Genomic DNA, 13,878 nt, shown 5'->3' on the forward strand with positions numbered 1-13,878 from the left:
AAAAGAAAAACACAAACAGGGGGAGAAAAGGATGGAGGAAAAGACATAGATAGTAATCATAACTGTGAAATTTGAATATCTTTTTTTCTCTTCTGTTGAGTTTTGTTTCCTCTTTCTGATGGTTCCTCCTATTTTTACATGCAACTTCACTAATGTGGAAATATGTTTGATAGGAATGTAGATGTATAGCCTGTTTCAGATTGTGCACCGTCTTGGGGAGGGTGGTGGGGAGGAAGGGGGAGAAAAATTTTAAACTCAAAAGCATATGGAAGTGATTGTTGATAAATCAAAATAAATTAATAAAATAAATTTTTAAAAAAAGAAAAAAAATCCAGGGAGAAAATGAAGGCAAAGATAAGCAAGGAAAGGAAGGAAGAAATATGCAGTAATGGTCATTTTAGGAGGCTAGTCTATGTTAAATGTATTTAGCTTTGCAAAAGAGAAAAGGACTACTCATATTCAACAACTAATGCATTATAATGCATCTTGAAAGACACTGAATTCAATTCAATAAGAGTTAGGGTATTCTGTTTAAAATGGGAATGGATATGTACAATTGGCTCCAGTTGCCTCCCTCCACTACCTCATTCTTCTCAAATTTACTGCACCATGACCATCAGTGAAAATAGCCTCCCATTCTCTCTATTCTTCCCTCTCCAGTCCATCCTTCAAAGAGCTCCGAAATTAATCTTCCTAAGGCACAGCTCTCACCGTGTCACCTCCACAGGCAAAAACCTTCTCAGTATCTTTACACTGCCTAGAGCAGTGGCATCAAACTCAAACAGAAATGGATCCCAGACAGTGCATACTGACTTTAAAAATTTCAAATTAACATTATGTTGTATTGTATTTTTATTTATTTTGTTGAACATTTCCCAATTACATTTTAATCAGGTTTCAGCTGCCTTTAGGAGTTTTGCAGGCCACTGAATATGACACCTCTGGCCTATAAACCTTTCTAGCTGTAGTTTACTCTATTCCCTTTCCCACACACTACGTTCAAACTAAACTTCATTACTTAGTTGTCTCCCCATTTCATTCTCTCCTCTTCTGCCTCTATGAATGTATTCAAGCTTTCCGCCACACCCAAAAGGCGTTCATTTCTTATCTTCACCTGTTGAAATGCTTCTCTCCTTTAAGGCACAACTCTGGTATCATCTACTCCATAAAAGTTTTCCTGATTCACTCCCCCACTACAGCTGAAAGTGATTTCTTCCTCCTTTAATTATTTTTAATACTTTGCTGGGATCATCTCCATTACTATCAACATTCTGTCTTGTATAACACTTGTTTGCGTGTATATCATATTCTCATTATCAGACTGTAAGACTCTAGAGGGCATGGGTTAAGTTGTTTTTCTTCTTATCCCCAGCACAGTACCTTATTCTTTGTGATGTGTTTAATAAATTTTTGTTGAGTTGAATTTTTAACTATATTGAAAATTACATACTCCAAACAAATTAATATCAATGTCATTTTGATATAGTACACAGACATTGTAACAAGTCCATAACAGGAGATCAAAAAATATTTTATGATGGATTTACTACATCACCTAACTTAATACAGGCACTGAATCAATATTAAAAATATTTTCTTAAAAGAAAAGTACTAAATCAAGTTGAATATACAGAGATGTAAGCACACAGGCCTAATGAAGATCTCTGCTGGAGGTCAATTATAACATTGGTGTCAAATTTTAAGTGTATTCTAAAAGGCAGTGATGTAATGTTTATTCAACAAGCATTAATTAACCACCTACTAAGTACATTGCATTAAGGGGTTTTACAAAGATAAACATGGTGCTAATCCTGCCCACAAAGGAGCATGTGAAATAGTATAAAAATATCAAGACAGATGCAGATATGTTATAGTGGAACAGCTGCAGTGAAATGCTTTAGAAACATATTTCCTGTTAAGAGATCACAACCACAGAAGATCCAAGAATAAATTAATGTTTACCAAAACTCATCCTTTGAGAGATTTGACCTGGGGGGATTTTGGCTCTACATAGATGTAACTGATCCCAGTGAAAAAATGTTCTATCAGTGGCAAAGAGGGATCACGGAGAATTAGAAGTGGAATTGATAGCATAAAGGAGAAGGTTATGCTAAGCAGAAAGCCCAGCCTTTTAATTTCCCTTTTCTAAAAATCTCATAGAATTCCTACTTTATAGCAGTGCTTCATAAACTAGATATCAGAGATTTAAAAAAGCATAAAATATCAGTTGTAAATGCCATCATTACCTGATAAACTTTCTGTAGGTTGCGGGCCTTCATTCAGCAAACATGATGGTTGTTTTTGATTCGGAACATTGCTCATGTCCAGAAGAGAACAAATAGAGGTTGGCTTTCGAATCCATCTAAGATTTCTAGGTGCGCTAAAATAAGTTGAAGAACAGAGATAACTTTAACCTTGTTAATTAATATTAATACTGGTCTGCTTCCAAAATTAGCTCCCTTATTAGGAGGCATTAGCTTAAACAGATTTAGCTTAATATCATTAATTCCTCTCATAAAAAGGGTTATTACTCCAGGGTTAAACTCTTTAGGATTTACCAGTTTTACTACCATAATGGCATTAAGAACATGGTCTTCTATACTCCCATCTCCTCTTCCAAAAAAAACAGTTGCCCACCTCTCTCAGATCCATCAATCAATCAACCAACAATCAACAAGCATTTGTGAAATACCTACTGTGTGCCAGACACGATGCTAGGTTCTGGGGATACAAAAATAAAAACGGAACAGTATTTATTGATCCTGATAAGATAAAAATCTCCTTTGCCTTAATTTGTAGCTCCAGTGCTATTAACTGCACCCCCTTCCCGCCAAGAAAACCCCACAAAGCTAGTGAAACACCTATTATTTGTTATTCCATCTTTAACACTGTGGGCGACAGGAAAGTTGGCAAATTTACAATTCTAATCATATGGATCTGATCCCCTTAAAACAAAGCAATTGTACAGCAACAGCCTCCTGTGAAAAGTAAATAGTACCAGTACCAAGAAAATGAAGGGAGAAAGAACCCTAGCAGCTCTCTGAATGAAAACAAAGAGAATACATGTATCTGAATTAAAATTGGAAACAATAAAAGATAAAGGACTTTTGACAACAAAAAGATCAAAATAATAAACCCTTAATATATTGTTATTCAGTGTAACTGGTAACGGTAAAAGTGTTATACAACAGTTAGAAAGCTATTTTCATTGAGACTAAATCTTTGAAATTACACATTATGGATATTTCTAAATACGTATGTGAAAAGTATACAGCTAATAGGCCACTGGATTTTAGGGATGTTGTGTAATCCTTATAGGTTACCCACAATTTTTGATAAACTATGAAAAAATATTTCCACCATCATGCTGAAAAGTTAAAGCACTACAGGTAGTGACTTTTCAACAAAGTTACTTCATCACAGAACATGAAGGTACTATTGTCCCTCTGTTATCAGCATTTTGGCATTCGTTTGCTGAGTTTGTGAAAGATAACAAGCCATCTGGAAAGGAATTAAGTTTTAGAAACCATCCACAAAATGATCTGAGGGTTATGTAACCTTGGTTTTAAAAAAGGAAAGTGAAATTCCATCTCATTTACATATACGATCCTCAGGAGATGTTCTTCATTTAGATTCTCATGAAAAGTGACAGCTTGAGTTCACTTATATACCAATGCACACTGGCTGCATGATACACAGGGTGTCCCAGAAAAGTCTTCATGCTGCACCAGCTCCAACAGTTAAAGCTGCATGAAGACTTTTCTGGGACACCCTGTACTACCACAAAAAAACCCCACTGCATTTAAGAAGAAAAATGTTATTTATGTATGTCTAATATGTAATACTACTACTATGAAATCTATATTTTTACTATACCGATATCCAGGTTTCTCTTGACTTTCTGTATCTTCTTCATCACTGTTATCAGAAAATTCACAATGAAGGACTTCATCTTGTTCTTCTATGTGACCCAATAACATTTGGCTTCGGGTTCGAAATCCAGCTACCACTCGATCAAGTGAATACATAGGAGGGCTTGTGTGGACCTTTTAAGTGATTCACCCACCATCCCCAACAACAAATAGTTAATATAAGCTCATTTGTACTTGCTTAATAATATTTAGTAGATGGTGCAGTTTTGAGCATTATAGGTAACTTGTCCAAGCTCCTACCAGTTTTTCTTTTTGGTATTAGAATACTTTCTTCAATGGAATGTGATTGTTTAATTAATCTGTAAGATTTACTAATTTTAAAAATTTATCTTACTATTATTTGTATTGTTTATCTTTATTTCAATTGTTACAATTATTTTCTAGGTAGGTTTACCTAGGGGGAAGCATCCCTGTTAATCTGTCAACTTTCCTATTTTCTTTAACGTGAATAAATTCACTACCATTTGATCTAAAAAGTTAAAGCAACACACAAGGAATGTCTGCAGCAGGGAAGAACAATTATTCGATTCAAAACTGGCATATGTTAATATTGTGAAGGATAATAACTACTTAAAAGTTATACACTTACATTTATATGAGAACAAGTAAACTTCCATTATAGTTAATCAAAAAAGAAAAATTCTAAAGTAAAAGTGACAAGTGAAAGCTCAATGTTGATAACGTATGGCTTTGACTATCAATTGGGCATGAATTAATACTATACAAGTATTATTTTGGAAAGCTAATAGGAACACAGGCCCATAGATTTAGAGCTGGAAGGGACCTTAGAGGCCATATAGTGCAACTGTCTCATTTTATAGATGAGCAAACTGAGACCTAGAGCTCAAGGGACTTTCCCACAGACACAAAGTTAATAAGTGTCAGGATGGAATTTTATATCAGGACCTCTGACTCTAAAACTATTGATCTTTCCACTTAATCCATGCAGGATTAAAAAATTCCAAATAAGTATATGGCAATTTTATCTCTGTCTAATGGGGTAAAAAGGTCAATAAAGGGGAAAAAAATGCAAGCACAGGGCCTGAAGTAATCTGAAAGTAGAATAGCAGAGAACAACTTTTCATCCATGGCAACTCAAGGGTATTAAATCTAAACAATTCCTTTAGATATCTGTTTTAATTTCTATTTTCCTCCAAAAAGTTCCTATAATATAAATATATATTTAAATTTAAAGGTATTATTTATTAATGAGAAAAGTTATTATTGTTCTATTATATTAATAACCAATTATTAAATTAGGATTGAGGTTTTTTCCTTTCTGTTTCCTCATTCAGGGACCCAGTCCCTGTAGATTAGTCAGTCAGTCTCTGAAGGACAATGCTGACAGATGAGATTACCCAAATCCTCCAGATACATGTCAGTGATCTTGGGTGGGACCCCACTCAACTAGAAGACCTTATAAACAGTATCTAATCTAGGTGAATTCTTGCCTTTAAGAAATAAGCCCATGTCATTACACCTCTCCATTTAGAGTCTAGGGGAACCCAGCTTATGAAGGAAAAAACCCAACCAGAGTAGTCTGGGTAGAGATGGATTCCTTTGTCCAGATTGCTGGAGGTGGCTGAGTCACATGATTAAATCACATTCTCAGAAGAAGGAGCTGAAGACTTTTAGCCTACCTCCTCATTAATATGTCTACCTCCCCCCCATTAATTGTTCATCAGTCAGGGTTGATTTTCACCTATCAGGGTCACTTCCTTTTCCAAAGGTATTTAAAGTATTCAGGGACCTGCATGCTTTTGTCTTTAGTTACTGAGAGAAACCACTGACCATCAATTTATTGACTCTCCGCAATCCTAATCAATAAATTGATTAATTACCCAGAAACTGTCTGTCAGGCTTTTTATCCACCTCATTAATAACAGCTGACATATGGGGCAGCTACGTGGCTTAATGGAGAGAGTACCAGCCCTGAAGTCAGGAGGACCCGAGTTCAAATCTGGCCTCAGACACCTGACCTTTACTAGGTGTGTGACCCTAGCCAAGTCACTTAACTTCAAGTGCCTCACCAAAAAAAAGTTAAATAAAATTAAAAATAATAGCTGACATTTATATAGCCCTTTAAGGTCTGTAGAGTGTCTTAGAGGCATTAACACAATTTGAAAGTTTATCATCTGAAATAAAATTCTAGCAGGTATACAACAACCAGGAAACATTCCATAATATAGGTACTTTAGGTCTGACATATCCAGGTTCAATACTACTATTATGTATGACTATATATAGGTTCAGCATATCTGTGAGTTCATCAATGTAGTCATTCCTTCCATGGTGCAGAACAAAACCCATCCACATTTCCTTATCTCGTGCAATTCTTATCCATGTTCTACCACTGACCCTTGATAGAGAATCTACCCAATATGCTAATAGAGGTCTTACTCCAAGTTTTTGTTTTTCCTTTTATATTTTATGGGTACCACAGCAATACATGGGCTACTTGTCATCCTTCACTATCATTACAGGAGCAGACCCATTTCTTGTTCCAAACATATACTTAATCCTTTATAGCATTTTTTTACAAATAAGGTATAATATATATATGCAATCCACATACATATATGTACATATATATATATAAATTAATCTATATTCTTACATGTATATGTAAGATTCAAATGTGAAAAAGAGATGTGTATGTGTTTACATATACATATATTATATACACACAAAAAAAAATATGGTAAAGTGTAAGAAACATATTCAGACTTTACCTTTCGGGCATCTGGCCATGTTGGGACATAAATATAGTGTCCAAAACTGTTATCAAGTGGTACAGTGTATGGCCTCTTTTCTGATATCTTGGTATCTGGTCCATCTCCACAAGTTCCCCTGGACACAGAGGCTATGGACATGTTAAGCTTCGTGAGTTCTTCATTTAGTTGATTTACAAGAAGTTGCTGTTCCACTATTTTATCATTCTTGGTGAGAAAAAGAAAAAAAAATTATATGTCAAAACCTAACCACATACATATAGATGAACATGGTGATTAAATATCAGTTTTACATTAATTAATGAGCCTAGTTTTAGTTAAACTCCTATGTTTCTGAAACTCAGCCTTCTGGCATCCTCCAAGGTAGGAAATGGTGAATAACTTGGATCTGAGCAGAAAAATGTCTACTGAAGAAAAATAAATAAATAAAAGATCTTCTGAAGAGTAATCCCAAATATAAATATATAGATTACACCTGATGAATGAGAATTGGCCAGTGTTCCAACCACACTGAAAGGAGGACTCCAATGGTCTCATGACCATAACTAACATTCAAAAAGTCTGGGAAAATGAATAATAAAATACTGAAATATGAGAAAAGCCAGAAGATCAAAGAACAGCTTAAAGCAAAAACAATAGCACCAGAGATTAGAAGTGGCAACAAAGACTCTCCTCATAACAAACACTGTGTGACAACAGATAAGAGCCCCCAGGCCTTCAAGAGCTAGATGATGGAATGATTTTGCAATCCAGGGCTTAGGAAGAACAAGTGCCAGCCAATAACTCAACGCTTTACCCTCCTTGAAACTGCAGGTGTCAGAGATGGCTACACTGTATGAGGCATGAGAAAAAGAATCCTTTAACTCCAACAGGTCCTAAGGACACCTGATACCTTATGCTGAAGGTATAGCCCTCATGTCATTCCAATGACATGCCAATGAGTCTTAAAATTTTATGACCCACACCATCTACTTCTCAACATCAAAATGATGATTTGTAGAATCCTAAGAGTCAGAAATGACTGAGGAGGACATTTAGTTAAATCTCCCATCAATACATTAATTCCTTTCCACAATAAACTGTTCATAATGATGTCAATGAGTCATTAAAAAAACATTAGGATTTGTTCAATCTGTAAGAACACCAGAAATTATACAGTTCATTGTAGAGAGATTTTCTTTCCCAAAAGTTAAAATTAAAAAAATTAACAAGGTAAAGGATTAAATTCTCTGGAAAACTCCTGGTAATCTGGATTAAAAGGGATATTTTACTATGAAATCATTAGTACACACAATCTCTAAGTTGGAAGGAACCTTAAAAGTGTCATCTATCCATACCTGTATGAGAAATCCCCTTTCCAACATCCCTGAAAAGTGGTCATCCTGATCTACTTGAAGATCTCCCACAATTAGAGACCCACACCTTCCTGAAATAGCCTATTCCATTTCTCAACAGTTCTAATAGTTAGCTTTCCCTTACATTCAACCATAATCTGATTTCTTCCCTTTCCTCCACTTGCTAATATTTCTGTCTACTGAAGCCAAGCACAAAAAAATCTAATACTTCTTTTGGTTGACAACCCTTAAAAGATCTGAGACAGCTATCACATTTCTTCCTAAGTGTCTTCTCTATGCTAAATATTCTTAGTTTTTTTGTTTCTGTTGTTTCGTTTTTAACCAGCTTTGTACAACATGCATTCCATTCCCCTCAACCCTGGTCACCAGCTTCTACACACACTTGACATTATTTCCGTCCTTTCTAAAATGTAGCAACAGACCAGGGTAGAAAGACAGTGGGTGACCATTATACTTATGGTCAAGGGATTTTCTCAGTCAAAATACAAATCAGTTGATAGAGTAGGACAGGATAGTCCAATGAATTCTTATATAATAGTGCAGGGAAAGAGATTTGAATTTGAAATTAGAGGATCTGATTTAAAATATTGGGTCTGTTACCACCTGCATAGATACCAAAAGCATAAACCATAATGAGCAGCAGTAGAATATAGACACCAGATGGAAAATTGGGATGAATAAAAATAAGAACACATCAAAGTCTGAGGTTCAGACGATGCAGCAAGTCAACAAATAGGTAAGATTCCAGAAGACATATGGTTAGTTAATCAATAAATATTAATGTTAAATGCCTACTAGGTGTCAGATACTGTGCTAAGTGCTGGGGATATATAATTTAAAATTCAAAGCCAAGCATCAATGGCACCAAAAAACAGGCTGATAAAAAGCAGTCTTAAAATAGGCAGATATCCCATAATCAATGGGATAGAAACAAGGACACACAAGACAGAAATAAATAGAAGGATGACAAGTCTGAAGGGTAAAGCAAAACTGGGAGTCAGGAGTGGAGGCACAGAGTCAGGAGCTAACAGGTAGATCCACCAGAACTAACAGGCAAGGGAAAGCAAGAAGATACACACAGTATCAGCATCAGACAGAAAAATCCCTCATACTTATTTGTCAGAAGAGGAGACAATCTCAGGACATAACAACCAAAGGCCTACAGGTTGGAGATGAAAAGGAAGTGTAATAAGAAGGCTAGATCCTACTATACAGATTCCATTTTCTTTAGTGCTGTTTGAATTTGCTAAATTTTAAGCTCTGAGTCAACTTCTTAACTTCTTTTAGTCTTTTCAGTGCCTGACAATTAGTCTATGCTTAACAAATTGAAAATGTGTGCTACTAATTTCTAATGAATTTAACTATAATTCAGTTCAACAAACATCACTGTACCAGGTCCTGGAGATACAAAGACAAAAAAAAAAGAAACGGTTCCTGTCCTCAAGGAGCTTACATTCCACTGGGAGGGGAGGCGGTAGTGCCTCAACAATGTATACACAAGTATAGTACAGGGAAAACTGACAAAGCACTAACCACAGAGAGAATCAGGAATAAGGTGGTACCTGAGTTGAATCTTGATGGAAAACAATGATTCTTAGAGACAGAAATAAGGAGGGAGTCTGAAATGCATTCCAGGTATGGAGTGGAATGGTATTTGTGGAATGAGCAAGAAATGGAGTGTTGAGAGTTTGGGAGTCAGGTCTAGTCCAATTAGGCTGAACACAGAGTTTACAAAGAAAAGTAATATGAAATAAAGCTAAAAAGGTAAGATGGAGCCATACTGTAAAGGACCTTTTAAGTGCCAAGATAAATTTTTTTTTTTATTTCCTCCTATAGGCATTGGAGCCACTGAAGATTTTTGAGGAGGGGAATGACATGGTTAAACTTGTGTCTTAGGAAGTTTATTTAGGCAGTAGTAGAAGTTACATTAGAGAGAGGAAAGCATGGAAGTAAAGAGATCCGCTGGAGGGTAATACAGTAAGTCCAAGGAAAAGGAAGTGAGGGCATTAACAAGGGTGGTGAGTAGATGAGTCGGACATAATATAGACATAACACTTGGTAACTAGATATGAGATGATCAGGTGAATCAAAGGCAACACCAGGAGACTGGGAAGATAGTGGTAACCTCAAGCTAGAGAATTCAGAAGAGGGGCAGGTTTAGAAAAGAAGATAATTAATTTTGTTTTAGAGATACTGAGTATGAAATAGCTATGAAACATCCAGAAAGAGGTATCTAGCAGGCAGCTGAGAATGTGGAACTAAAGTTCAAGATTAAGGCTGAAAAAAAATGGGGGAGTCTTATATAGAAAGATGATTCTTGGTTCCTTGGAAACTGATGAAACCTCCAAAAGAGACACTGTAGAGCAGGAGCTATTAACCTGGAATCCACAAACCAGGGGTCAACACAGATTTCAAGCCTCTATGAACTTAGACTGAAATCACTAATCTTAAATTAAAATTTAGCATTTCCTTCAATTATTTTAAAACATTGTTTAATCTGAATGTCTATTATATCAATGTATGTCAATTATCATTACAAAAAATAAATCCAAACTACTAGATCTATTTATGCTAGGCATAAGATAAAGACCTAATAGTGATGGATGAAGTTAAGATTTCCCCACCCCTTCCCCTACTCACCCTCCTTTCTGAAATCCATGCCAGGCCATCCCTCTTCTAGTTACTCCCTACTCCTTCTCCCCATCTTGTACATGTAATACCTTTGCCTTTCCCTCCTCTTCCTTCTTAAAACGAATTCTCATAAAAGGATCTGATATCAGCTATTTATACTTTAATACCAAATCTACCTCTCCTAAGAGTACGTGCACTTTAAAGCATATCTCTACTTGTGAAATGAAAGGTTTTTATATCCTATTAAAGGCATTTCAGGCATCAAAAATCATAGACCAGGAAAGGAAGGAGGGTAGGAGTTGTTTACCCTAGAAATATTTCACAAATACCATGTACGTGAAAGGTTAGCCCAAATGTACAAATATTTAATCAGGAGTAAAGAAATTTTCAAAATGAGAGTTAAATAAGATATAATATGGAGGGAAATATGAGAATATTTTAAAAGAAACAATGACTGGCTGAATTGTTATTTTATATCTAATGGTACAAAACACAGTAATGCTACAATATCTTAAAAACCCAGGGAAGAAAAGATGAAGAAAAGCATTCAAAATACCACAAAGATAGGCCACCACAAGAGTCTAACCCCATCATTGGATGTGAATAAAATGCAGGTCATGTGGTTTTAAAGACACATTAAAAAATGGTTTTTTTCAAATGTTCCAACTTTAAAAAATAAAATAAGATCTCCCAATTTTAGCCACTATTGCATTTAACTCTTCTAGGATTCTATGTTTAGAATTCTTCAAACCCTATTTTTCTGAAAGTAATAGTTATGAAATACATTAGGTTGAAATGACCTAAGACTGTGCTATGTTATTCTTAGAGTCATCTTCTAATATAAGCATTAAGTTTAGTTATATGTTCTATTTCAACTAAATTGGCATGATGAAGTCATACCTGTAATCGATTCACTTTCTGTGCCTCTTTCAAAGATAGCAAATGTTCTTTGTTTTCCTGTGTCATTGTCTGCATTTGATGCTGTAATTCCTTTAACTCTAGTTCCTTCTGATTGAATACCACTTCATCAGCAGCTAGAGCACACTAGATGTAAGCAATTAAAACACATTGAGTCACAATGGAAGAAAAAGATTAGGGTTCGTGAGAAAAGACTAACTCTCCTAAGCATGAGGCCACGACCAACACTTCAGTGAATACCCTCAAACCCCCTAACAGCTTTTCCTGCAGACTACAAACTCTGCCAAGCTCTGCCCCATCCCTTAAAAAACTTGAAAATATTTAACCAATAGGAAGGCAGTTCATTAGAGCTGTAGTCTAGGAATTCAAGGGCCAAATTACCTTGAGCTATGAGGCAGTGACTTTTAACTTGAAAAAGAATTTGGGTTAAAATCCAATTGAGATTTCAAAAATCTCAAGGACTTTTTTCCCCCTGAATTCCTTTTCTTAGCAATTAAATAGAAGAATTAATCCAATGCCTATTTGTGAATGGGGCTACTAATATTAAAGCAAAAACTTTATAAACATAAAATAGTCACTTTACAACAAGATTCACAAGCAGTCATGCACAACCAAAATTCTTTAAATAAGAAGTAATCCTGGCACATTAAAATATTGGCTATAAAAATTCTTGTGTACACACAGTTCTTCAACAGACAGTATGGTATAGTAGAAAGGGCACTGTACCAAGAGTTAGCACATTGAAGTTCTATTCCTAGAGGTCTTCTACTTAGGTAGCTTTGTAACCTTCGATAATGACTTTAATTCTATGGGCTTCAGTTTCCTGATATGTAAAATAAGGGAGAAGTTACACTAGATAAAAGTCAAGTTCCCCTTTCAGTTCTGAAATTCTACGATCCATTGAATAATATCATGAAGTGAAATAAATACACATGTAATTTTTATCATGAATAGTATTTCCATGCACAGGCAAGTAAGTATCCACCTTAAATGTTCAAAAATATTTTAAAATAGAACCCCTAACCTACAGAAGTCAATTTGATTTAAATAAGCATCTATGAGGCACTTATTAGGTGCCACGAACTGTGTCATAGATAGATACAAAAAGGAAATACTCCCTTTCTTCAAGAAGTTTATCGTCTGTCAAAATGTATTTCATTACAAAGTGACTTAAAATTAAAATTACTATAGTGTTTGCTGAGATGGTCATTGACCACTGACATGGTAATTCAGTGCTCTGACAACAAAACAATTTATACAGCATTTTAAAGTGAGGTGGGTAATGCAAGGATTATTCTCATCTTACAGATGAGGAAACTAAGGCTTTGGGATCCCAGAGCCAGCAAGCTTCTGAGGAAGGATTAGAACTCAGATCTCCTGACTTAAATCCAGGGCTCCATCTACTACATTATACAATGAAGAATATATATTTTTTGAAGAATATATTTTTAAAACTCACAAATACTATGTATGTCTTATAGAAACAACAGAGTATTGAGCAAAATACTAAATACATAAGCTACTGATTCAACTTAGTTTGAATATCTCCATCTATTTATTAATGGATTTAATCTATTTGCTCTTCCAATTCTACATATTTTTCCATTTTTCATGCTATATTGTATACACTGATATTTTGTTTAACTTATTATTCATTAAAAGACAACTTTCATTTTAGGATGCCTTTTGATATAACCCCAGATTTCCTAAAAGTTGCAGGCAAAATACCTTACCAGCATAGAAAAGTCTTGACTAAGCTCCCAAGCTCTTTTCCAATCAGGATATTTTAGTAATCTAATATAAACTAAAAGGCTACAATGCATTTTGCCAATTTCTAAAAGAAGCCATTCTTGTCAATAATGTCTGAATCCCTATCATCTCCTCTTCAATAAAAATCCTGCTGGAATCATACTTCCTTTAAAATTGTCATCTCAGCAGAAAAATGGAAATTTTATAGTAGCTCAAGTCAGAATTCTGATGATACCTGACAAAGTTATAAGTACTGGGGTGTGAAGAATTAAGGAATAAAAAGATGATCACTGTCATGAAAGAAACCAGTCCTTGGTGGTAACTCACAGGAGCTACTTCAATTTCCCAATCAAAGAAATAAACCTTTGCCTGGTGCCTGATATTCTGAGTCCCAAGGATAAGAAGACAGCTATTATTTTCTCTTCTTCTCCCAACATTTACCGCACCTACAGTCTTCCCAGGTATCCTGTAGTTTCATCAAAGCTACCACTCTAGTAATTAATTCTTAGGATGGAGGTCCATCAATGTTTTCAGCTTAGGACTAAATTTGTTACATCTAAA

The 13,878-nt window shown here is 35.2% G+C and overlaps 1 protein-coding gene across 4 annotated transcripts in view; it reads right to left on the reverse strand.

Moving 5' to 3' along the window:
• The window catches only part of KIF27 (kinesin family member 27), a 104,926-nt gene that overhangs the window by 58,031 nt on the left and 33,017 nt on the right, over positions 1 to 13,878 (reverse strand). For all 4 annotated transcript variants that reach the window (XM_078152670.1, XM_020966940.2, XM_078152669.1 and 1 more), the window contains 4 exons: positions 11,551 to 11,694; positions 6,665 to 6,871; positions 3,877 to 4,046; positions 2,247 to 2,380 (listed from right to left, as the gene is read on the reverse strand). In XM_078152670.1, coding sequence (XP_078008796.1) covers positions 2,247 to 2,380; positions 3,877 to 4,046; positions 6,665 to 6,871; positions 11,551 to 11,694 — 655 coding nt within the window. The remainder of the gene's footprint in view (positions 1 to 2,246; positions 2,381 to 3,876; positions 4,047 to 6,664; positions 6,872 to 11,550; positions 11,695 to 13,878) is intronic.

Source organism: Phascolarctos cinereus, unplaced genomic scaffold (genome assembly GCF_003287225.1).
Source record: "Phascolarctos cinereus isolate Bilbo 61053 unplaced genomic scaffold, phaCin_HiC Scaffold_4;HRSCAF=312, whole genome shotgun sequence".
In the NCBI taxonomy this organism is placed as follows: Eukaryota; Metazoa; Chordata; class Mammalia; order Diprotodontia; family Phascolarctidae; genus Phascolarctos; species Phascolarctos cinereus.